Source organism: Eleutherodactylus coqui, chromosome 3, assembly GCF_035609145.1.
Source record: "Eleutherodactylus coqui strain aEleCoq1 chromosome 3, aEleCoq1.hap1, whole genome shotgun sequence".
NCBI lineage: Eukaryota > Metazoa > Chordata > Amphibia > Anura > Eleutherodactylidae > Eleutherodactylus > Eleutherodactylus coqui.
Window position 1 is genome coordinate 160,274,287 of NC_089839.1, and position 24,751 is coordinate 160,299,037.

General features: G+C 41.9%; 1 protein-coding gene across 1 annotated transcript in view; it reads right to left on the reverse strand.

Moving 5' to 3' along the window:
- CFAP92 (cilia and flagella associated protein 92 (putative)) overlaps window positions 1-24,751 on the reverse strand; it is a 113,508-nt gene that overhangs the window by 40,051 nt on the left and 48,706 nt on the right. Inside the window, exons 9-14 of the mRNA XM_066596456.1 lie at window positions 22,222-22,406; window positions 17,182-18,065; window positions 16,800-16,991; window positions 15,375-15,660; window positions 12,936-13,100; window positions 7,220-7,432 (exon numbers count right to left, since the gene is read on the reverse strand). Coding sequence (XP_066452553.1) covers window positions 7,220-7,432; window positions 12,936-13,100; window positions 15,375-15,660; window positions 16,800-16,991; window positions 17,182-18,065; window positions 22,222-22,406 — 1,925 coding nt within the window. The remainder of the gene's footprint in view (window positions 1-7,219; window positions 7,433-12,935; window positions 13,101-15,374; window positions 15,661-16,799; window positions 16,992-17,181; window positions 18,066-22,221; window positions 22,407-24,751) is intronic.

Below are 24,751 nucleotides of genomic sequence, written 5' to 3' on the forward strand. Positions count from 1 at the left end.
CAACAAAAAAAGAATACCCAAATTGGGTGGGTGCTGTGTACCCCAATAGACGAGATGAGAAAGAGGCTTTATGGTGAGTGCCAAAGTCTAGTTTTACTCATCTGTTCCATTGCGGTACACAGCTCTAGATCATGGGGCATCCTAAAGTGGTTCCCTTCTAGGGTGGGAGCTCAAGGACACATGTGGTTAGTTGATGGCAGTCTGCAGAACACTGCACCCCAGAGTGTCTGCGGATGCTAATGTATCAACCCGATAAAATTTTAAAAAAAAATTGTGCAAGGAGCCCAAGTGGCAGCCTTACACACCTGGGTGGCAGAAGCCCTTTTTTTGCACAGCCCATGATGCCCTACCGCCCGAGCCGAATGCGCTGTGACCCGGAAGGGGGGCAGAGATGGCCGAACAAATCCAGTGGGAGGTGGCTATCTTAGAAGTGGGAAGTCCGCGTCTCGGACCCTCAGGCGTGACAAAAAGAGAATTGCAATGCCTTGAAAGAGGCCATCTGTGAGAGATAGATCTTAAAAGCCCGTACCAGGTCCAGCCTGTTGAGGGCCAGTAATCTCAGATAATCGGTGGCAGAGCAAAAAGAGGGGAGGACGATTTCCTCATAAAGGTGGAAGGCTGATACCACCTTAGCAAGAGATTATGGAACCAATTGTAATAGCACCTTATTGTGATGGAGGATGGTAAATGGCGGTTAAGCCAAGCAAGCTGCCAACTCAGACACCCTGCGAATGGAAGTAATGTCCACCAAGAAGGCAACCTTCCACGTCAATAGACGCATAGGAACCTCCTTCAGTGGTTCAAAGGGGTGAGATTGTAATGCCGTCAGCACCAAGTTTAGGTCTCACGGTGGAACCGGGCAACGATAGGGAGGAACGGCATTAGCAACACCCTACAAGGTGTGGACCAATGACCTGGAGGCCAGACGATGCTGAAAAAATACAGAGAGGACCGACACCTGTCATTTTAAGGAACTGAGGCCCAATGCCAATTCCAGACCACTCTGCAAAAAGGAAAGAACCCAAGCCAGGAAGAAACGCATAAGGTGAACCTTATGCTGCTCGTACCAAAGGAAGAAGCTCCTCCATAGTCGATAATAAACCTTGAAAGACGAAGGCTTCTTGGCCTGTATCATAGTCTGGATGACAGACTCACCAAAGCCGTGAAATCTTAAGACCATGGCCGCAACAGCCATGCCATTAAATATAGTGTAGACAATTTAGGTTGGCAGAGGCATCCTAGAGAGAGAAGGTCGGGTCGAACTGGAGGGCACCATGAAGCGTCGACTAGGAGGTCTAATCTGGAGCCATAAGGATGACTGGAAGGCTCTAATGCATAATTTTCTTGAGCAGTTGTGGGATCAGGGGGAACGGAGGGAATGCGCATGGGAGTGGGAATTCCTTTTATGGGATTGTGAGGGCATGTACCATGCAAGCTGGGGAATCCTGAGATCAGGTCACAAAGGCCGGTAACCTGTGGTTGAACCTGGAAGCTATCAGATCCATGTCTGGCTGACCCCACCTACTGAGTATCAACTGAAATATTTCGGAATACAATTTCCACTCTCAGTGGTGAAGCCGTACTTCTGCTGAGGTAGTCAGCTACCCAGTTATTTACCCAGAAAATGTGGACTGCCAAGAGATGTTCTTCGGCCCAGGACAGAATTTTTGCCATTTTCGTCATGGATCTCACACTGCGGATCCCACCCTGGTAGTTCATATATGCAACCGCCATCGCGTTGTGGGTCTGGACCCGTACTGGAAGACCTATCAACTGATGTGCAAAGTACTGAAGGAGGAGGAAGATGGCTCAATGTTCCAGTATATTTATGGGCAACCTGGAGTCCTAGGGGGGTCCAGACACCCTGCATCCTGAAACTGCAAAGGGTTTCCTCGCAGCTGGTCAGACTGGCATCTGTAGTAAGCACCTGCCACTGGAACATTACCAGGGGGCAACCTCGGGGGACTTGAGGAGAATCCAGCCACCACTGGAGGGAGATCTGGGTTTGCGGAGGTACTGAGATTCTCCGTTCAAGAGACCCCATAAAACCATCTCAGCTTGGAAGATAGCCCATTGAAGGGAGTGGGCATGGAACTGCCCGTACTGGATCACCCTAAAAGCAGAAACCATGAGACCCAGCAATCGCATGCAGTGACGAATGGATACGCAGTCTGGCGTCCGTGGAGAGCGTATCTGCTCCTGGAGGTGATACAATTTCTCTGGCGGCAAAAAAAACTCTGGCATGTGCCATATCGAATAACAGGCCCAGAAAAATGATGCGCTGAGCTGGTATGAGGGACGATTTGGGAAAATTGATGACCCATATGAACATGGAGCAGAGTGTCTAATGCGACTTGAAGATTCTGCAGGTTGGAATCCCACGTAGGAGCTTTTACCAGGATGTCATCCAAATAAGGAATGGTCACAATCCCTTTTAGATGGAGGAGTGCTATGACCACCACTAACACCTTTGTAAAAACCCAAGGTGCAGTAGCCAGCCTGAATGGGAGGGCTGCAAACTGGTAATGCCTGGACCGAACAGCAAACCGCAGGAAGCACACAAATGAGGATGTGCAGGTAGGCGTTCTTGACATCTATAGACAAGAGGAATTTTCCCAGCTCCATGGATGTCACAACTGAACTTAGGGACTCCATGCGAAAATGCTGCACTCTTATGTAGCAATTTAGAGCTTTCAGATCCAGAACCGGCCTGAATGATCTGTCCTTTTTGGCCACAGCAAACAGATTGGAATAAAAAACCCTGCAATGCTGGGAGGACAGGACCCGCATTATGCGCCCTGAGAAAGCAGGTTGCAAATGTAATGGGTGAAGGCTCTGGCTGCTAGAGGAGATTCTAGAACCCATGAAGTTAAAAAACATTTGAGTGGTTGGGCAACAAACTTTATTGCACAACCTGCGGAGACAACCTCTGGAACCAATGCATCTGCAATGTCAGTGAGCCAGGTATCCCTGAACAGGGTCAGCCGTCCTGGAAACCTTGGGTGGCAGCTGCCCCTCATTTATAGGATTTGGCAGAAAATGGCTTATCACATTGCAGGTGCGGGTGTGATGTTAATCTTGGTTTGAAGGAGGGATCTCGCTTCTGGTCTTGCGATGCCCTCCTGTCGTCTGAGGCTCTGGGGCCGGAATGCAGATAGGGCTGGAAAACAAAATTTTTGCCCCACCTGGAGCCAACGAACCTAGGCCTATACTGAGGCAAATGGGAACTACTCCTTTCCTTGGTGTAGAAAAGAATAAGAAGGGGAACAGCACTTCCAATAGATATGTTGCACTTACAGGCTTGCAGGGTGCACGATCCACAGCCAAGGTCTGGACCCAAAGACCGGAAGAAGCAGGAAATCCTTACAAGATACGTTGAATTAGCACTCCAGGGGTTAATTATAAGTAAAACAGCACTTTATTCCTCAATGGTAAAACATAGCTGCAACGTTTCGATCCTACACACACAGGATGCTTGACAAAGATCCTGTGTGTGTAGGATCAAAACGTTGCAGCTATGTTTTACCATTGAGGAATAAAGTGCTGTTTTACTTATAATTAACCCCTGGAGTGCTGATTCAACGAATCTTGTAAGGATTTCCTACTCCTTTCCTTGGTATCAGAAATAACTTCGTACAGCCGAGTGCCAAACAGTCTAGAGCCCCCAAAGGTGAGGCGTGCAAGCGCTTTCTTAGAGATGGCATCAGCCTCCCAGGCCTTCAACCACAGGGTGCGCTGTATGACCACGGACGTGGCAGATGCCCGGGCTATGAGCCTGGCTGCATTAAGAGATGTCTCGCAGGCATATCTTCTTGCATGATCAATCTGCTCCGCCAGTTCCAATTGATCCTGCGCATAGCCTACTCTGAAATGCCCTTACTGACCCCGCTTCTGACGCTTCAAAGCTGGACTTAGCTATCTGTTTGATTTTTCTATCCTGTAAATCCTGAAAGGATGAGTCGTCAGCCATGGGCAGCGTAGTGTGTTTGAATAACCGCGACATCTGCAGATCCACAACAGGGGAAACAGACCAGCATTTTACCAATTCCTCTGGAAATAGATACGAAAGATCCAACCTCTTAGGCTTAACAAAGCATTTATCTGGGTTACTCCATTCGCTGGAGATCACATCTTCAAAATCCTCATGCGGAGAAAATAATTTAGGGACACATCTGGGGCACTGGAAGGACACAGCTGCCGCAGGAATAGCCAGAGGTTGGTCAGTGACATGTAAGGTACCAGTGACTGCCATAATAAGGCTTTCAGCCATTGAGGACAGATTAGAAGCTTGCTCGTCATCAATATTGGACTCAGATTCTAATCAGAAAGCTCATGTGATTGACTAAGGCGTCGAGAGTAAAAACCAAACTCGGCCTCGGCGCCAGATAGTGGCAACTGGTCCGAGAATCCAGGTAAACTAGAGAAATGTCTGGACCCTGAAGGCCCTTCTAAGGCCTACCACGAGAAACCTTCTGCGACACAGAATCCTCTCTCTTGGACTTTGCTCTGCAAGGGGGTTCTGATATCCAATCCAGCCTCTCCAAAATAGCAGAGGAAGCTTCAGCCATGGATAGAGTCCACCAATGATAAGAGACTGAGTTCGCAAGGGTGGCATGGCAGGCAATGCTAGTAGTTGGATCTTCAGCCACCTGCCACAACAGAGTACAATTACTGCAATAGGGCTCCAGCTGCCTGCACATGAACTTAATTGTGCACCGAGAGCATGCATAATGAGTGGCACTGGATGACCTCTGTCTCGGCTCTTCAGCTTTGGAGTCGGATATAGCATTTCCAAAAAGGTAACTGTCAGCAAGTTACAGGTATAGCAATATAGCAAGTAGGGGAGCCAAGCGCATCCAGAGCTTACCCATGGACTAGAGCAGGAGCAGCCGTGCTATCATCTCAAGGAAACTCCTGGCATGGAACTACAGGTCCCAGAATGCTCATGCAACTTGTTGTATAACGATGGAGACACAGGGGGGAAGGGGCGGTCCAAGCTTTAGTGCTGTTGAAAAATCAGCACTAATATTCAAATAGTGTGCCCTGCGCTGTGATTGGTGGAGAGGGCGGGGCCTGACACATCGCGCTCTAACTGCATCCTGGGACGATGTCTAAGCTCTAAACAGCGCGGGGAAACCCAGGAGAAGACACTAAAGCAGGGAGCTTCTAAGCTCCCAGGAAGGGCACAGTCAAGGTAAGCCCACAATCCCCACATGCAGCACACAGATAGTGTTAGAAACATCCACCAGGGACCCCTTACTTACCCACCTTAAAGGGAAGGTAAAAGCAATCCTGGGCTCCAGCAATGTACCCTCTGCAGCCACCATTCTTTAGAGCTAGGTATGCGGATACTCCGTATATAAAAAACAGGGGTATCCTATATCTGCCAGGTTACGTGCCTGTTAGGTTTCAGATGCACAGCCAGAGGTTGGGACTGACAACTGTAGGGTAAGGATTTGTCCACTGTTCGCCCGGTCAGGGTAACGGGTGTGGGTCTTACCTCCCCGTTAACAACCTGCTTCACAAACACACTATCCATAGGTCTGCCTCCTACAGACACTAAGCTAAAGCTGGTTAGCTCAGTGCCAGCAGGAGGAATATAGCGAGTAGACAGGGCTAATGCTTCTCTGCTCAGTGCCGCCTCCTAGTGATGAGTAGTTATATCCCATGGTGTATAGCTGGGTACCACAATCAGTCGGACGAGTAAAGTAAAATTATAGCTACTTGCAGGTGCAACTGAGGCTTTTTACATATGGAAGTTTACTGCTTATTGGCAGAGCTGGATTAGGAGGAGGGAAAAAGAGGCAATTGCAGAGAGGGTTCCATCATCTAGTTTCCCCGTGTTATATCAAAGTACTCCAAGCTGTAAGATGTGAGCTTGCAAAGATTAAAGTGTAACTTTAGTGATAGAAATAATTTATAGTAATGCATTTTAGAGGCGATTACACAACTTTTTATTTAGTTGGAACTTGGTTCTCTGTCAGTACTGCTAACTAGAAGAAAAATGGTGTGTGCATTTTTATTGCAAAAGTTGTTGGTTGCCAGAAACATTGAGCTGGTTATCTAGCTCTGCTTATCTCCATGCTATAATCCATCATGCTAAACTTGGGACCTTCTATGCTATCATGTAAAACTACAGCAATGCCTCTATGAGGAAATAATCATCAGAACACGAAACTCTGGTAACGTGCTGGGGCAGCCTGGTGGTAATCAAATCACTGACCAAAATGCCCCATTAGGAAAAGTGAAGGCACCTTATGTCACTGGTGAATAGACATGTTTTCAATTAACAAATGATAGATAGATAGATAGATAGATAGATAGATAGATAGATAGATAGATAGATAGATAGATAGATAGATAGATAGATAGATACTGTAGCATGTCCAGTTAATCTATGCAGTAAAATCAAATGTTTTCTTGCTTAGAAACGTAGTATTACATTGTATTTGATAAACATCATTGGAAGTAAACTCTGAACTCTGTGTGCATTGCATAGATTTTAATTTTAAAGCTCTCAATTTGTATATCCAATACATCATTGGGTACAACTAATTTACTACTCAGCTTTTGACACAAAGGACCAAATTTATTAATGCGGTCGTAAACTTAGGCAACTTAGAACTAAACTTATCACAGTGGTTCCTGCTGTATGATAAGTTTGGCGCATTTGTCGACAATTTTTTCTAACTTAAAAAAGATAAAAATAAATCTTGTTATTTGTATAGCGCCAACTTATTCCCCAGCGCTTTCAGGTAAATTATTTATTACCACCCACCAAGCTGGGTACTCATTTTACCGATCTCGGAAGGATTGAAGGCTGAGTCAACCTTGAGCCGGCTACCTGAACCATGTGAGGATTGAACCCGCAACCTTAAGCTCGTGAGCGAGAGCTTAGGACTGCATTTCTGCTGCCTTAACACTCTGCGCCACACGAGGCTCATTTGTGCCAAAGTTTAAGTCTTGCCATGTCCGCCATGCATGCCCCCTTTAGCTCTAAACCAAGTCTTGTCTAGGGAGGTGCAAAAGGTGTCTATAACAGCTCAAGAAATGTAGTGCACATTAAGTGCTAGAGTTCTAAAGCATTTTGATTAGTAAATCTGCCCTTGCAAGTTGTAAAACGAGTTCTGCAATGTGTATTGCACAATAAGTCTTTATGACGAGTTAACAGAATAAAAGCATGAACACAACTATATGACTCTTCAATCATTTACAGTACCTTAGTTAATTCCAGGATCCGAGCATCATCTGGTTGTTTGGGGTGCTTGTTGCTTTCAAAGCTGCTTCTGAATCCTGGATACAGGAAACCACTTGGTGTCATCCATTTTTCTCTAGACTTTGCAGCTTGGTTTTTCACTTCCTGTACATTATCTAATGGATTCACAGTAGCTGACTGGTAATCTAAAGAGTAGGTGTATCTGCACTTTGGTTCCTGTGAGAAATAAGTCATTCAGTTCTAAAATGTATTTAGTGAGTCTCGAATCTTTTCTGTAACTTCAGTTATCACCAGTAACTAAAGCATTTAACATTTAAAACAAATATTCAATTGATGGCATCATCATACATTACTGGCATGTGGTACATATCACCTAATTAGTTGATATAACAGCTCATTAAATGGCTCTTAAACTTGAAGGAGTAGATACAGCACATATATCATAGCTATGCTTCTTAATTAAATAAATTACAAAATCCAACTATTATTGCTTTCAGATGATCCAGGCTATATCATTTCATGGATTGCTCATCTTACCATGGGGGGAATCCATGAAAGTATGGTCACGCCCGGGGAACCCCTATCTCTAATTCTTACCTCAAAGCCTGGTGTAAGGGTAGGACAGAATTCTATAATTCTTGGTTAGTATAATAATCTGGCCCAACTTTTTCCACTGATTTGCTAAGCATATATAGAAGGATGAAAGGAGTCCATCACTACTTGTCTATTTGCTTCCAGGTCTTCTCAGAAAGCCCTGACCAAGTTCCAGTCAAGCCTGTTGGGGAAATACTGGTGTATGAGCTAATGGACCTATGCTAAAAAACATAATGGACTACTACAACTATTACTACTCTTAAGTGCTGTCTTTTAAGCCAGAAAAAATGGTACCTTGTCATTCCTTTATCATTCATAGTAGGTTACATTTATGGCAATTTAAAAATACATGTGCAACAATATATGCCAATGCTAAAATGATGAGGTATTCACATATATACTGTATACTGCCAGAGATTACTCCCCTTCATCGCCCGGGACCCTCTTCTAAAAGCCAGAATTGAGAGGTGACATAGTAACATAGTATGTAAGGCTGAACAAAGACTTGTGTCCATCCACATGGCACAGGTAATATTTCAGAAATACTACTTTGGAGGTCCTTGTCCTAAGCTTACTTCCTAGGTCCCTGAAATAGTTTTTAGGACCTTCCACCTACATCTGTTTTGAAAAAAGACACTTGTCCACATTATACTGTAATGAAATACATTGTGTGAAGGACACACGTACAGCGCTCTGTGCAGTGCTTTTAACTGCAATTACTGTACACTACAGTACAATCTGTGATCCCTTCACAGTCACAGGCATCATCTTGCACCTCTCTATCCATGGCAGAAATGGCTGCTGAAGCCACGGTGCAAAGCCTTTTATAGTGTATGACCTCTCCTCCATGCCTCTTGATTGGCTGGAAGAGCTCTTTGCACTGCATTAGGGGCTACCCTGAGGCCATTCAATCCTTCCTCCTTCTCCTTTCTGTTATGTGGTGGATTCCATTTAAGTGGGTTCAGCTGAGACAAACCGCCTACGGTTCAGGTTCATGCAGAACCAAAAACTTTCAGCAAACCAGGCTCGATGATTTTGGTTTGCTCAACACTATCATATATATATATATATACACACATACATACATATATACACATATATATTATATATATATATATATATATATATATATATATATATATATACACTACCGTTCAAAAGTTTGGGGTCACATTGAAATGTCCTTATTTTTGAAGGAAAAGCACTGTACTTTTCAATGAAGATAACTTTAAACTAGTCCTAACTTTAAACAAATGCACTCTATACATTGCTAATGTGGTGAATGACTATTCTAGCTGCAAATGCCTGTTTTTTTGTGCAAAATCTACAAAGGTAAATAGAGGCCCATTTCCAGCAACTATCACTCCAGTGTTCTAATGGTACAATGTGTTTGCTCATTGGCTCAGAAGGCTAATTGATGATTAGAAAACCCTTGTGCAATCATGTTCACACATCTGAAAACAGTCTAGCTCGTTACAGAAGCTACAAAACTGACCTTCCTGTGAGCAGATTGAGTTTCTGGAGCATCACATTTGTGGGGTCAATTAAACGCTCAAAATGGCCAGAAAAAGAGAACTTTCATCTGAAACTCGACAGTCTATTCTTGTTCTTAGAAATGAAGGCTATTCCATGCGAGAAATTGCTAAGAAATTGAAGATTTCCTACAACGGTGTGTACTACTCCCTTCAGAGGACAGCACAAACAGACTCTAACCAGAGTAGAAAAAGAAGTGGGAGGCCGCGTTGCACAACTAAGCAAGAAGATAAGCACATTAGAGTCTCTAGTTTGAGAAACAGACGCCTCACAGGTACCCAACTGGCATCTTCATTAAATAGTACCCGCAAAACACCAGTGTCAACATCTACAGTGAAGAGGCGGCTGCGGGATTTTGGGCTTCAGGGCAGAGTGGCAAAGAAAAAGCCATATCTGAGAATGGCCAATAAAAGAAAAAGATTAAGATGGGCAAAAGAACACAGACATTGGACAGAGGAAGACTGGAAAAAAGTGTTGTGGACGGATGAATCCAAGTTTGAGGTGTTTGGATCACAAAGAAGAACATTTGTGAGACGCAGAACAAATGAAAAGATGCTGGAAGAATGCCTGACGCCATCTGTTAAGCATGGTGGAGGTAATGTGATGGTCTGGGGTTGCTTTGGTGCTGGTAAGGTGGGAGATTTGTACAGGGTAAAAGGGATTCTGAATAAGGAAGGCTATCACTCCATTTTGCAACGCCATGCCATACCCAGTGGACAGCGCTTGATTGGAACCAATTTCATCCTACAACAGGACAATGACCCTAAACACACCTCCAAATTGTGCAAGAACTATTTACAGCAGAAGCAGGCAGATGGTATTCTATCGGTAATGGAGTGGCCAGCGCAGTCACCAGATCTGAACCCCATTGAGCTGTTGTGGGAGCAGCTTGACCGTATGGTACGCCAGAAGTGCCCATCCAACCAATCCAACTTGTGGGAGATGCTTCTAGAAGCGTGGGGTGCAATTTCACAAGCTTACCTCAACAAATTAACAGCTAGAATGTCAAAGGTGTGCAACGCTGTAATTGCTGCAAAAGGAGGATTCTTTGACGAAAGCAAAGTTTGATGTAAAAACAATGTTATTTCAAATACAAATCATTATTTCTAACCTTGTCAATGTCTTGACTCTATTTTCTATTCATTTCACAACGCATGGTGGTGAATAAGTGTGACTTTTCATGGAAAACACAAAATTGTTTGGGTGACCCCAAACTTTTGAACGGTAGTGTATATACATACACATATATATTATATATATATATATACATACATACACATACATATACACACACACACACACACACACACATACACACACGCTCATTGTCAAACAAAATCAAGCACCTAGAAAGAGTTGTGAGAATTCAATGAAACTTTCTCTGTGTGACTGTACCGTTAATATAAGTAAGTGATTACAATATCAGAGCAAAAGGATAATTTATTGCGGAAAACTGAACAGTTGAAGGTACCCTTTTGTAACGCCTCTAGCTTGGATATAAGATGCGAGATGGGTGGGCATGGAGGCATACAGGTTCCATATGGTATCCTGCAGCATATCAGTCAACATTTGCTGTAACTGAGCGTCTAGATGATGCAAACTCGTAGCCTGTAGAAGTTAGTATCCCACATGGTGCCATACATGTTCTATTGGCAATAAATATGGCAACCAGGCAGGCCATGGAAATGTGGCAAAATGTGACACCCTTGCTGGAAAATGCTATGTGGAAGCCCGGCCATTACGGACAATACATGTCGCTGCAGGACATCCTGAACATATCACTGAGCAGTCATTGTTCGGAACACCATAGGTGACCGACTGTCATAGACCATCACACCAGCAGTGGGGCAGTGTGCTGCTCCACAGCAAATCCAAGAGAAGAGATGGGAACTTGTCATTTCTTCTTTCCTTGGCGTAAAGGACAAGATTATCCAATAACATCCCTGCATTCTTTCCAACTATTTCTAAAGAAGGAGCTGTGTCCCCGAAACGGATTATATGTACACCCACAGTCCATTTTCTCCTTTTTACGATTAAGCTGCACAGCAAAGGTACAATTGAGGCACTCACTGGTAGGTCTCCAGACATGAAAACAGCTGTCAAACTAAACCTGGATTTGATGCTGAAGACAACCTGGTTTCACTGCATAGCAGTCCAGTTTTGTCATTCACAGTCCCACTGCAAACAGAGGCAATGGTGGGTGGGTGTAAAAGGCAGTACACATAATGGGCCCCGTGAGACCAAATGTCCTTTAACCAAATTCCTGGAAATGATTCCAACAGACACAGGAGCCTGTAACAATGGTGCCACCTGTCTCTGGATGGTAGACAACAAAACAGTTGGAGCTGCTTGTGCTTGTCGGATGATCAGACAATCTTCTCTACTGGTGCTCTGTCAAGGGTGTCTGCAGCCTGTCGCCTTGTGTGCCCTCATAAATCTACTGGTCCCAACACCTCCTAATAGTCTGGTTAAAAGGGTCCAGGTGGCGACAAGTTGTCTATACGACTATCCAGACACTCATATTTCAATAAAGCGCCCCCTCTCAGACTCTGGTAACCGGGCAAAATGTATTAATTTGTGTTGTAGAGATGTCTAGTGGTCAACGAGCTCTACACAGGCAGAAAAAGAGGTCACTACACACAAGGGGCCTCTGAGATCTCTTTTATAGGCCAAGGGGGGGGGACCACTTTAGGGCCTTAGGTGGCAAGACTGTTCATCTAATCACGAAACACCCCATATCATTTGCAGAGCTGCCTGACATGTAATTGCATGCTGAGTTTTGCAGAAAACTAGGTGCTCGATTGTTTTAAAAATGAGTATATATATCACACATTGTATGGTTGCTGCAAGAAAGGTTTGTGTACTGACCTGGAGTGATTGGCTGACTGGAGGCACACATACACCCAGCCAGCTCAATCCCCCAAACCTGAGCAGAAAAGCTGCAGATCATCTGTAGTACCACACATCCCAGGAGACAGACGTGACACAGATATTGTAAGACTTCTTTTCATAGGATTTCCTGTGTGATATTTAACTGGGTTTCCAAGTTAGCAAAGTATGCTTTTTCACATTACAATGTTATATCGCCTTAATTTAAGTGTGTAATATACTTTCAGCAGTCTGAACGCAGAATATACCAGTCTGGTAATTCCATGTGGTTGCAAAACTATTGTGTTAGTCACCGTATTTTTTGGCTTAAAGAAACTACCTTAAATAACAGCACTTACAGTTTATTTTATTACACACTGTCAAACACAATCACTTCTCAGCCACTTTTTTAAAATAAAGGTCATACACTTCTGTACTATCTGCGCTAATGTACTACTTGTTGTGTTAGTGATCATGGATTCTGGGGGGTTTCACATTTTCATCGGAACCTCTAGCCAGAGCTTCCGTCGCAGATCTGGCTGCTAATGCTGGAAGAAAAAGCACTGCATGCAGAACTTTTTTTTCCGTTAGAAAGCCGGGCAGCTGGGGGAAAGCGGGCAGACTCCATTATAGTCAATGGGATCTGCCCAGCGCAGTTCTGTCCCCCCAAAAAACATAATAATGGTCCTGCAAATATATTCCTTTCACATTTTGGATCACTGACCAAAGCCATATTCTGTCGTAAAATCCTTAGTCCAAGTTCTGTAGAATTGAGCGACTGTGAACTGTAGTTGTGAACGGTCAGTCCATCACAAGGAATCATTTTCACGTGTTCTACTTTAGGTTTTTTCACCCTTCTGCTCATCTGCCAAACACGGTCAATGTTCATCTGTAAGCAAAAGAGGAGATTTCAAAACTTACTGTGCTAAAACAATGCCGGATAAAGACAGGGATGTCAAGGTGTGTACATATTTTTCACCAACAGTGAGATATGACCATGTTCACATCTAGGTTGGGGCTTCATTCAGAGCCTCCTTTGCAGATTCTGAAGTAAGCAAAACAACTACGCAGTACTGTGCTAAAGTTACCATTCCTCTAGTGTTCCTACACAGTCTGAGACTGTCAGCACTGATTGCACAGTGTCAGGGATGCCCAGTGGTCAGTTTATATCTGCTTTTCCAGTAATAATGGCACAACACAGTTTTAAGTAAAGATAAAGCAATACAACAGTGACCATACCGCATAATAGCAGTTGTAGAGTTGCAAAAAGTGCCCAGTTTACTAAATACATCCGTTTAGAAGACTTCATTATAGAAAATAACTCCTATAATGCAGCGCACATATTGCACAGTATAAATACAGTACTGTGCAAATGTTTTAGGCAAGTATGGACAGAATAAGCTGCAACGTAAGAATGTCTATAAAATAGAAGTGTTATTTTATTTTGTCAATTGTGAATACAAAGTGAATGAACAAAAGAGAAATCTAAATCAAATCAACATTTCGTGTGACAACGCTTTGTCTTCAAAATGACATCAATTCTTCTAGGTGCACTTGCACACAATTTTTGAAGGAACTTGGCAGTGAGGTTGTTCCAGACATCTTAAAGAACTAACCACAGATCTTCTATAAAAGAAGACTTGCTCAAATCCTTCTGTCTCTTCATGTAATCCCAGACAGACAGGCTCTGTGGGGCCATATTATCACTTTCTGGACTCCTTGTTCTTTACCCTGAAGATAGTTCTTAATGGCATTGGCTGGATGTTTGGAATTGTTGTCCTGCTGCTGAATACATTTATAGCCAATCAGACGTCTCCCTGATGGTCTTACATGATGAATAAGTATCTGCCTGTATTTCTAAGCATTGAGAATACAATTAATACTGACCAAATACCTAACTCCATTTACTGAAATGCAGCCAAAAAATTGCAAGAACCCCCCACCATGCTTCACTGTTGGCTGTTGACCCTCATTATTGTGCCGCGCTCCTGGCCTTCAGTGAGCAAACTGCCATCTGTTACAACCAAATATTTCACATTTTGACTCATCGGTTCAGAGCACCTGCTGACATTTTTCTGCAACCCAGTTCCTATGTTTTTGTGCATAGTTGAGTCGGTTGGCCTTGTTTCTGCGTTGAAGGCATGGCTTTTTAGCCACAATGGGTACCTGGGTCCCACTGGTTTCTGCCAGTTCTGAGCTGATGGCAGTGCTGGACATCCTCCCAATTCAAAGAGAGGTAATGATGTGTTTTTCATCTTCTGCACTAAGTTTCCTTGGCCACTACTATATCTACGGTACTCAGCGTATTATGGTGGAAAAATTCATTTGCAGTTCACTGTGCCAAAGATGCATATTGTTGCAGTTTTGGGCACAAGACCGGAGCCTCAGGTGTAATGGCCGCAATTCCGGAGAGTAGTCAAGGATGAGTCAGAAGTCAGCAATGGGAGGTCTTAGTTTGCAGCACAAATGGATGAGGTGAGTAGGGTAGTCAGAGAGGAAGCCAGAAGTCAGCAACAGGAGTTCTCGGTTTGCAGTAGAAATGAATGAAGCAGGTAGTGTAGTCAGAGAGGAAGCCAGAAGTCAGTATCAGGAGGTCTTGCAGAAATAGCAGAGGAGCAGGCAACGTGGAGCTTGATCAAACAGTGCTGTGGAGCAGATTAATCATGCGCTGGTGCAGTGGCAGATTCAGGCTTTTATAATGAGTCTAATCAGGGACAGACACAGGCTCAGGACCAGAAGGCAAGAACTAAATAACTGAGATCATGGAAGAAGGCTGATAATAATGCAAGGGTACTGTCCGCAGACTGGATGGCTCAGTAGTGAGAGCCACTGATAGGAGAGCAGGAAGTCCCCAGTTTAATTCCTGACATATGTTCTTGCCAGTTCAAGTTATACAGCAGTCTCATCTACACATTACCAAAAAAGTTATCAGTGTTAGCTAGTCAATTAGAGAACTGAGACATATCAGGAAGCAGCTTCCATTAATCAGCGATTATGATATCCAGGAAACTGGTCTATTGGCATAAAAATTGAGTCGTAAACCCAGTTTTGCTAAATCCGGGTCAGTAGCAAGAAAACGTTCAAGAATAGAGAGCATTTAGACATGCTAAATGTCAATAGGAAAAAGTTAGTACACTTTAGCTTTCTCTGGATCTGTGCTCACCTGAATGTGGTCTTTTGTCTTGAAATTTTTAATTTCCCTTTTCAACTGAATGTATAGTTCATTAAAATTATCTAAGGGTATATCCATATGACATCTCAAACCTTTGTCTTCTTTCTCTGAAATAACTAGCTTTTTGCTGAAAATATGTTCTTTATCTCCACACAAATCTGCAGATTTAAGTGGAACTCCAAATTCTCGACTCAAAAGGTGAATCATTTCTACTGAAGGCAGGAGGTCACTCTGAATGACATCTCGTAACTTTTTTGCACTGCATATATAGTCCAACCTAAAAAATACAATAATAGAAACAATTTAGATATATATATATGTGTGTGAAGTAAACTCAAATTTATATCTGTCTTTTACACATACATGTATATCTGTACAGTTTATTCTGCATGTGTTAAATACAACTTAAAAGTGTGTTGTAGTGACAAGTATCAGCTAACCACTGGATAACCGATAAATGTATGATCAGTGGAGTCCAAATGCTAGGATTTCACTCATCAGTAGAAATAAGAATCGAGCTCAGCCATCCCATAGACTTGTATGGGAGAGCCCAAACAAAGGACGATGAAAAGAGTCAGATTTTGTCCAGCGCGTGGACTTTACAGGTGGGCACCACCAGATCTTGGGAGTAGAAGTGTATGAAAAACACCTCATTCGGCTCCCTGACACATGCCCTAACAGCACCATAAACTAGTGTACCATGATTTATGCAGGTGACAGATTCCCTTTAAAGCTAAACTATCATACGCAACAATAATAAACATGATGTATTCGTTGATATAGCATATATATATATATATATATATATATATATATATATATATATATATATATATATAAAAAACAAATATTTGTACCATTTAGGAGTGCATACAATTTTTTAAAATCACTCTTTATTCATTTTTTTGGGATACAAAATTAACAAGAAAGCTGCAATGTGTGACATTTAAGGACACACATCAATTATGTTCTTTATTTTCATTGTTTAGATTTTTATTGGAAAGGAGATTTTAAAATATATATATATATATTTTTTTTACTACCACTAGGAGACTTCAACTTACAAGCACTTGTAGAATATACTGAATATTCCTGAACTGCTTGATAGGCATTTGCATTGCTTAATAACCATCCATACATGGCAGCCCATCAGTACTCTGTGATTATGTCACAGGGAAATTGATGAAGGAGAATCCCAGCCCTACTAATGGCTTACATCAGCACCGATTATGGCATCCAAGGGAGGAAATATCCATGATTGCACAATGCTTCTATTGGGTCTGTTGCTGGCAATGTCAGCTGTTGATAGTTATGCAGTCATGAAGTGGTTAACTGTACATTAAAATGTTTATTAACTTTTTTAATATTGATTTCTAAAATAAAGAGAAAAAATAATAACCAAAGTTGTTAACCTACCTGGATAAAGCTTGGAAGCACAATGGAGGGACCATGTCCCTGATGTAGAGAAGTGGCTGATTTACCAAGGTGTAAAGAGGTTCATGCAAATGGACATGACACACCAGAACACCAAGATCCTTGTATAATCGCTCATGGAAAGCCATTTCCGAATTGTAAAGAATCTCAAACTTTCCCTTCTGTTCCGATGCTCTTTAAAAAAAGAGAAATTGAACATAGATAGCAGTATTGTAATTAATCCACTACCATGCCATTCATATTTACAGTCATGAACCTCATATAGACAACTCCAGACACCACCGATAGAAACAACAAAAGATGGACACTAGTAAGCACTCAATATATGTGAAGAAAGGACTATGGACTTAAGAATTATTTCTACCTGGTTGGTACGGTCTCCCACAGTTCTTTTATAGCACTTTGCCTCAAACCTTCTAAAATAAAGAGGTGAAGGTCTCCATCCATTATATGTATCCCAGTTATAACATCCAGTGAAGTGTCACCTTTCTGATCATCTGTTAAACACACTCTGGAGAGAACATCCAAGGATATATATTTTGGTTGAGGGTCAAGATTAAGAGAACGACAGTTAATTTCTGTTATTTTCCCTATAAGATCTTGAAACAACTCATTATTCTTATAATCAAAAATGTAGATGATACGTCCAAAAGGACAATCAGGAGCCACGATCTCTGAAGAAAGTGGCACTGCCAGGTCTACCCTCACTTTAAGAAGAGATTCAGCATCTAAATAATGTCCTACTGGTAAGGGAAAAATCTGGCCATTGCCAACTGACCCAATTATTCCACTATTTTTGCTATCGGAGTAATACTCTATAGCATCTGGACTTTCACAGCTGTGGATTGGAACAGAAATATTCAAGTAGGTTGCACCATAAACCAGTTCAGATAATCCCATTTTTGCAATTCCATAAGGATTCGACAAGCTGTCTTGTTCCATGAAGGGGTTATGGACAGTGCTTTTCGAAGTCACAAGGCCAACATTGCTCAGTTTCTCATCTTCCGGCTCCATGCCAAAAAGTGAAGGCTTGCTGATATTCTGAAATATTTTCTGATCTCGATCATGTACCTCAATCTCTATAGGAGGACCGAGAAGAAACTCACGCAGCTTTCCAGGACTCATAGTTCCTGCAAAAACAACATTGACGTCTCTAAAAAAAACATGAGTTCCATGTGTTCTGCCGTGAGTTTGGTGAAAAGGATGGTCTGGAAATCTGTATTTGCAGTACACTGGGATACATTTTGCCTGGAAAATATGGAAATACCACAGATTACATGCTGGACATACTAAATTACATTTAAGGAGTGTGATGAGCAACCATTCCAATGATAAAATAAAAAAGAAAGATTTAAGGGATATGCTACTTATACTGTTATGTGCTATATTTTTTAAGTGGATTACCTTAATTATTCATTCGCTATATAGCAGCTAAAAAATCTTCAGCTGTTGTCAAAGAAATCTAACAGTTGTCAAGTCAATACTTAAAATTTGGTGTCAGGTAATACAACTACAGAGACAACATTGAATAGTAATCTGTCCTACTTACACATAAAGTACATTACATTGTACCAGCTGTGACATCCATAATATCCACTCACTAAAGCTGCCCAATGACATTAGACTTTAGCTGGTGGATCCTGATCTCGGCTTCTTTTGGTGGCAATCACTTTATGGGCTGTTACGCTCTCTCCTAACAGCTTATGTCATGCGATATTTTTACCGTTTCTTCAATCCTGCTTGCTACTTGTCTTCTGTCCAACCGAATTAGAGATCTTAGCACATGAGGGAAGATTTGGGCTCTCCTATACAGAGAGCCAACAGGTCCCCACTCGGACTGTCATAAACTGAAACCTTTGATTCTCAAAATATCCACCTGGAGACTAGTATTAGGCTTGCATTCAATATCATCAGTATTCAGACCACAATATGTTGTGAAGCATTTCTTGGTGGGCCGAAACATACTTTGATATACTATTTAGGTGACTACAGAAAGTGTAATTTTGTATAAGATATATACTAAGAAGGATCCAATTCTGCTAAGCAAGTTGCCTACCGTCTGATCTGTGGGATGGCAATTAATTCCACCATGGTTCCTGGCTAGCAAAAGATCTGATACACTACGTGGCTACTGAATGGGACTGAATACAGCAACATGTTCATATAGTTCCTTGCTGCATTGTTCTGCCCTATATTGTTTGGACCTGACTAACCTTATCTACAGACGTTGTACCTAAACCTTACTTTTTGTATAGCCCTTTTTACAACCTTACTGGATCTGACCTATCTTATCTACAGAGGTTGTACGTAAACCTCCCTCTTTGCATAACCCCTTTATTAACCTTACCGGACTTCCTCATGTCCTAAACTATTTGAGGAGCTTGTGCACTTGCACTAAAACTGGATTATGGCCATCTGCCATGATTATATATATATATATTTTTATTTTTTTTTGTAGCTGAATCCTCTCTTTCTCTGCTCAACATTCAGTTTTACATGCACCGTATCTGTTCATCAGTTTTCTATGCACGGAGCCTTTGACCTTACTGTACACACTTCTGAATATCTAAAAATACTTCAGAAAACTTCAATTATAAAATGCATTTAGGCTGATCAATTCTAGTAATATTCTCCCATTTCCCTAGCAAGAAGGAATATGGGCTTTTAATGTCTGGCTTAATTATACCTGCGCCAGTACACTTTGTAATAGCTGATGCAATTAGCTCTGGCACAAGCATTATAAATAAAGAGCAAAAAATGCCTGACTCAATAACAAGGAAAAGACTGTAAATCATTGGGTATAGAAACCTTTAACTAAATTAAATTATGGCATTGCAAAGAAAATAGAATATATAATATACACAGTGGAGTCCATTATTATGACCACCTACTAATTTTGACGTTGGCAGTAAGTAGCCAATGAAGCAAGTGACGTATCGTGGGCTGGCTTGGTGGGTATATAAGGTGTGTGATAGGCTGCTGCTCACATATTACTCGTCATGGGTAAAAGTGGAGATTTATCAGAGTTGCAAAAAGTAATTCTCAAACTGTGCAGTTTGTGAACAGTTTGCATTCTTCTGTGGTGAAAGTGTATCAAATGTGGACAGATGGCACCATTGGGAATAACCAATGTGGAAACTGCAGAGAACTACGTGCCACTGATATGAGAGGGGAGTGTTGGCTATGAAGTTGTGTGAGGGCTGACCATCTACGTGGAAGGCACTCTGAACTGATTTGGTTACGGATCTATCCTTGAAGATCCCGCAATCCCATACATGCTTTTTGCCTTCCTTGGGGCAGATGGGATTTTCCAGCATGACAATGCAACACGTCACATGGCTAGAAATGTCCGACAGTGGTTGAAAGAGCACGACCAAGATTTCCAAGTACTTCCGTGGCCTCCAATTCCACAGAATTAAACCCAATTGAGCATCTGTGGAACTACCTCAATCGTCATGTTCGCTCTATGGATCCTCCCCAACGCACCCTCCACAACTGTGAGATGCACTGCAGTCAGCATGGTTCGAGATACCCAAGACAACCTACCGGCACCCTACTGAGTCTCTCCCAGCCTGTCTAGCTGCTGTGGTCATAATAATGTAACTTGACTTTGTATAAACAAGCATTAAGAACAAATATATTAATTGTCTGTATGATTACATATATTATCTAATAATTTATATAGTATTTGTTAATAAAGTATACAAAAACAGGCTAAAGAAAACCTCTCTAACAAAAGCGTCATGGTGTCAATTTTATATTCTGTAGATTTAGGCCTCTGATGTTTCCCTAGAGTGGAAAAATAAACCCTCACAGGGAAACATGCAGTTTGCACATAAGCTGCTGTAATGGTGCAAGTTACAGAGACTCGCAAGTGTCCAAATCTTGCTGTGCAGTTCTCGCCTTAATCTTTTGATAGCTATTTCTTATACTTATAGCTCCTTCTAGGTTGTCCAACCTGATCATGAGCCAGTCGTCAGCTAACAGCGGTAAACATCTCTCAAATAGAAAAATGATGTAAGCGCAGGCTTAAAGGGGTATCCTGATTACTTAAAATTGCTATCAAATGAATGATAATCAAAACTTCCAAAAGTTTGTAATGTGGTTTTGCATTGGACTTTGTGCCTGTAGCTCTATAAATCATCACCTTCTTCTGGCACTATTGAAGTGTTGCCCTGATACAACCTGTAGACATTCTAGCACTACAGGTCGGGTTTGCGCAGTAGGAATAACCAAATACGTCTTTTTAGCTCTTCAACTTTAGAAACCAGATTGATGACAGCGCTTAGTGGGGACATCCGCAGGAAGGAAATACAGAATGGGGAATTATGCAAAATATAGTTTCAAGCTACATATTGGTAAGGATGCAGCTACCATCTTGGAAAATAGTGATCCGGGTAAACATCAGAAATGGAGGGCAGGATAAGAAGGTAATGGCTGCTCAATTTACACCCATAAACAGCTGTGCATAAACATGGCACAAACATCTTTCATATCTGGAATTTTTGAAAATTCCCTTGACAGCTGGTATATCCAAAGATTCCACATCTTCTCCAGTTTTCTAGCGAAAAACAAATAAAGCAAAGGCTCGTGTTGTCTGCCACTCCTGTCCAAGGATCAGTGCTTGCGGCGTAAGTCTAGGGTGATGTGGCACCATTGGTGGCTATCATTATATAACATCCCAGCACATACTACATAAGCAAGATCACACCAGGGCCAATGGGAAGCAGTGGCACAGGAACCAAGCAAAATTGGTAATAGCGCAAATCTCATTATTTTATCATTTAAGCCTATGGAGGCCCATTATCGAAACATGGAAAATCCATTTACATCCACGGAAAGTAATTATTAATTTCTGTCTTCATACAGTAGTAATGAATGTGGAGAACACTGCGGGTGCATGCACTAGGAGTGAAGACTTTGATCATTGTAAAAGGGTGGTGCAGCACTTTTTGAGCTAGTTAATGTACAGTAATTACTATTCTTCCAGGTAATTAAAACACATCCTAGGCAAAGAAGATAACATAAAACACTTGGTTAGAGCTTTAAGCATTACATGCATGTGGGTTCAGATCAGTACTGTTAATTACAACATGCACATAAATCAATAAGATGTTCTGCTACATAAGCAATGATGACAACAGGTAAATTACACACTAAATTACTGAATTGGTGTTATACACTAAAACACTGAAATATACACTGTTTCTAGATTGTTTAACTATTGTTAAATTGTATTTTTAATACTAGTGACCTGGACGACTTTTATGCTTTGGTAAAGAGGTAAAAACGGAAGTCTCTCTACAACTTCCTAACAGGAAATAAAGCAATAGTCCCTTACAACGTTTATACAGTCCCTAATACACCAGAACAGCGGCGCCTGGAATAATGCTTTCTATGTTACCTGTAAAACTCTAATCGGCGTTGGTGAGGTGGGGAGACTTGTAGCTGAAAGGATACGAATAACCACTGGATTGAGAGCACGTTTTTGCTGATCAGACAGTAAAGGAGCGTTTAGGGCCAAACTCATGTAACAGTCTAATATTTGCTGTGAGCACTCCTGCAGACGGCTTGTGACAGACAGATCTCCTAAGAAAAAGAACACAACTTAATGTTCATTTTTGGTAAAGCAAAGTAAACTGTTATTCACAGCAAATCAGATTAGCTATCAATACCCCGAATGGCACTACACCCCCCCAAAAAATGGTTGCACTACTGTTTGAACAATGCATGGCAGATGCACGTAGCTTTGGCGCTATTATCTGGTTAATCTTCCAATAGACTATGGCTTAAAACTATAGTTCTGTCATTTTCTATTTCTATTTCCATTCTATTTTGAGATTCAGTTTTCCTGTGCATCATCATTTTGTGCGAGAAAAAATGTAGCAAAAATCAGTCAAACTTTTGGTCCATTTATTTTGATATTTTTTTGGATATATATTTAGTATATTTCCTACTTAGGGATGAGCGAGCATACTCGCTAAGGGCAATTGTTCGAGCGAGCATTGCCTTTAGCGAGTACCTGCCCGCTCGACGACAAAAGGTTCGGGTGCCGGCGGTAGGCAGGGAGCTGCGGGGGAGAGCGGGGAGGAACAGAGGGGAGATCTCTCTCTCCCTCTCCCCCCCCCCGCTCCCCCCTGCTGACTGCCGCTACTCACCGCTCCCCCGCGCCGGCACCCGAACCTTCAGTCTCAAGCGGCCAGGTACTCGCTAAGGGCAATGCTCGCTCGAGCAATTGCCCCTAGCGAGTATGCTCGCTCATCTCTATTCCTACTGTATACAGCATACACAATACTTATTTTGTAATTCCTGCATAAAATGTTGTATTTTACTACACAAACCTAAAAATTCAGACATTGAAAATAATGTTATTAAATAGTTATTGTTGCTTTAACGAACTTTGCATACAGTGAATTAATGGCTCCATTCACATATATTAGGTCGAAAAAAGACATATGTCCATCCAGTTCAGCCTATTACCCCCATCCAAATGTTGATCCAGAAGAAGGCAAAAAAAAAAAACCCAATGAGGTTGGTAATCAGAATAATCCCCGGATCACCGACCCTTCTGAAGTAATTAGTGACTACAATATGTAATATTCTAACGCTCAGCATATCTCCCTGTCTAAATGCGGGATGTCTTGCCTACAATGAGTCTCTGTAGAGACTGAATTATTGTATGAATAATCGTTTGTCCCCTAAGAGTCTAAAATGTGGCCTTTGTAAAGGCTGTGCAGATGAGCGCCAATTTTATTGATCAGCACTTGTCTTCTCAACTGGATTGTACAGTGTGAAGAGGCCCTAAGCCACAAAAATCTGTGATGTAAAATACGTTTTTGTAACAAAAGAAAAAGAGTATTATAAAAAAAATATTTGGAAGCTTTCGAAGCAGAGGTTTGGTGGGGAAGTAAAAATCCACAGCAACTCAATTATTGTGCATTTTCACAAGGATCCACAGTAAAATATGCAGATAGGGTCATTTGTAAAATTAGAAAGTAAAACCACAAAACAGTATAACAATGCAAAAAAATGTATTCCCCTTCTCCCTGCTCTCCCCATTGTTCTTTGCATCCTGGCCTCCAATGATGACACATTGTATAGACATGTCCGGCTGCAGTATTGACATTGGTCGAGAAACCATGACTGGAGGCAATAGAAACTAGCAGGGGACCAGGCAAGGCTCCATATGGAGCTGGAAGACGATGCAGGGGATGAATATACCGTACTTTTTTTTATCCTGATCTACAACAGCAAATCTGCAAAAAATTTGCACTAAAATGCTATGAATTTGCTGCTGTGAAATTCTCTGTGAAAAATTCAGATGGATTTTCCACAGCAAATCCGCCCGATCTGAACATATTGTATTTTTTTGGTTCTAAACTTTGGCCGATGTAGTATTGATACAATGTACTTCAAATCAAACCTAGTCCAAGCAGATTTAGTGGAGTGTAGCTTTACTTCTTTACTGCAATATGAAAAAACAGTTCTGGATGCCACAAAATGGCCCTCTGAAATTCAAGTTAATTACAAAAGGTTGATGCAATTTGCTTGTTGAGATGCAGTACACATTCGAAGAATTAAAGAGACTCTGTCACATCTTTTTGCAACCCCTATCTGAGAACAGTATAAGGTAGTGCCTATGACACAGATTACAGGGATGTGTCTGATGTGTGGATCTTTGCAGTAGTTTGGGAGAAACTTACATTTTATTAGCAGCTGCACATGCATAGAGAACTACTTATAGTAGTCCCTGCTTATTACTGTGTATAGTGAGAGAGCTCTCAATCATTGGCTGAAGGTCAGGATGGGTGTGGCATGTTGCAGCTCATGAATATGCAGGACCAGTTCTGTGACTGTCACTGTTAGCCATTTAGTCGTTCACTACCCTCTGTGACCCTAAAGGTGAGCTCCCTCCATGTTTTTCGGTTTTGCAC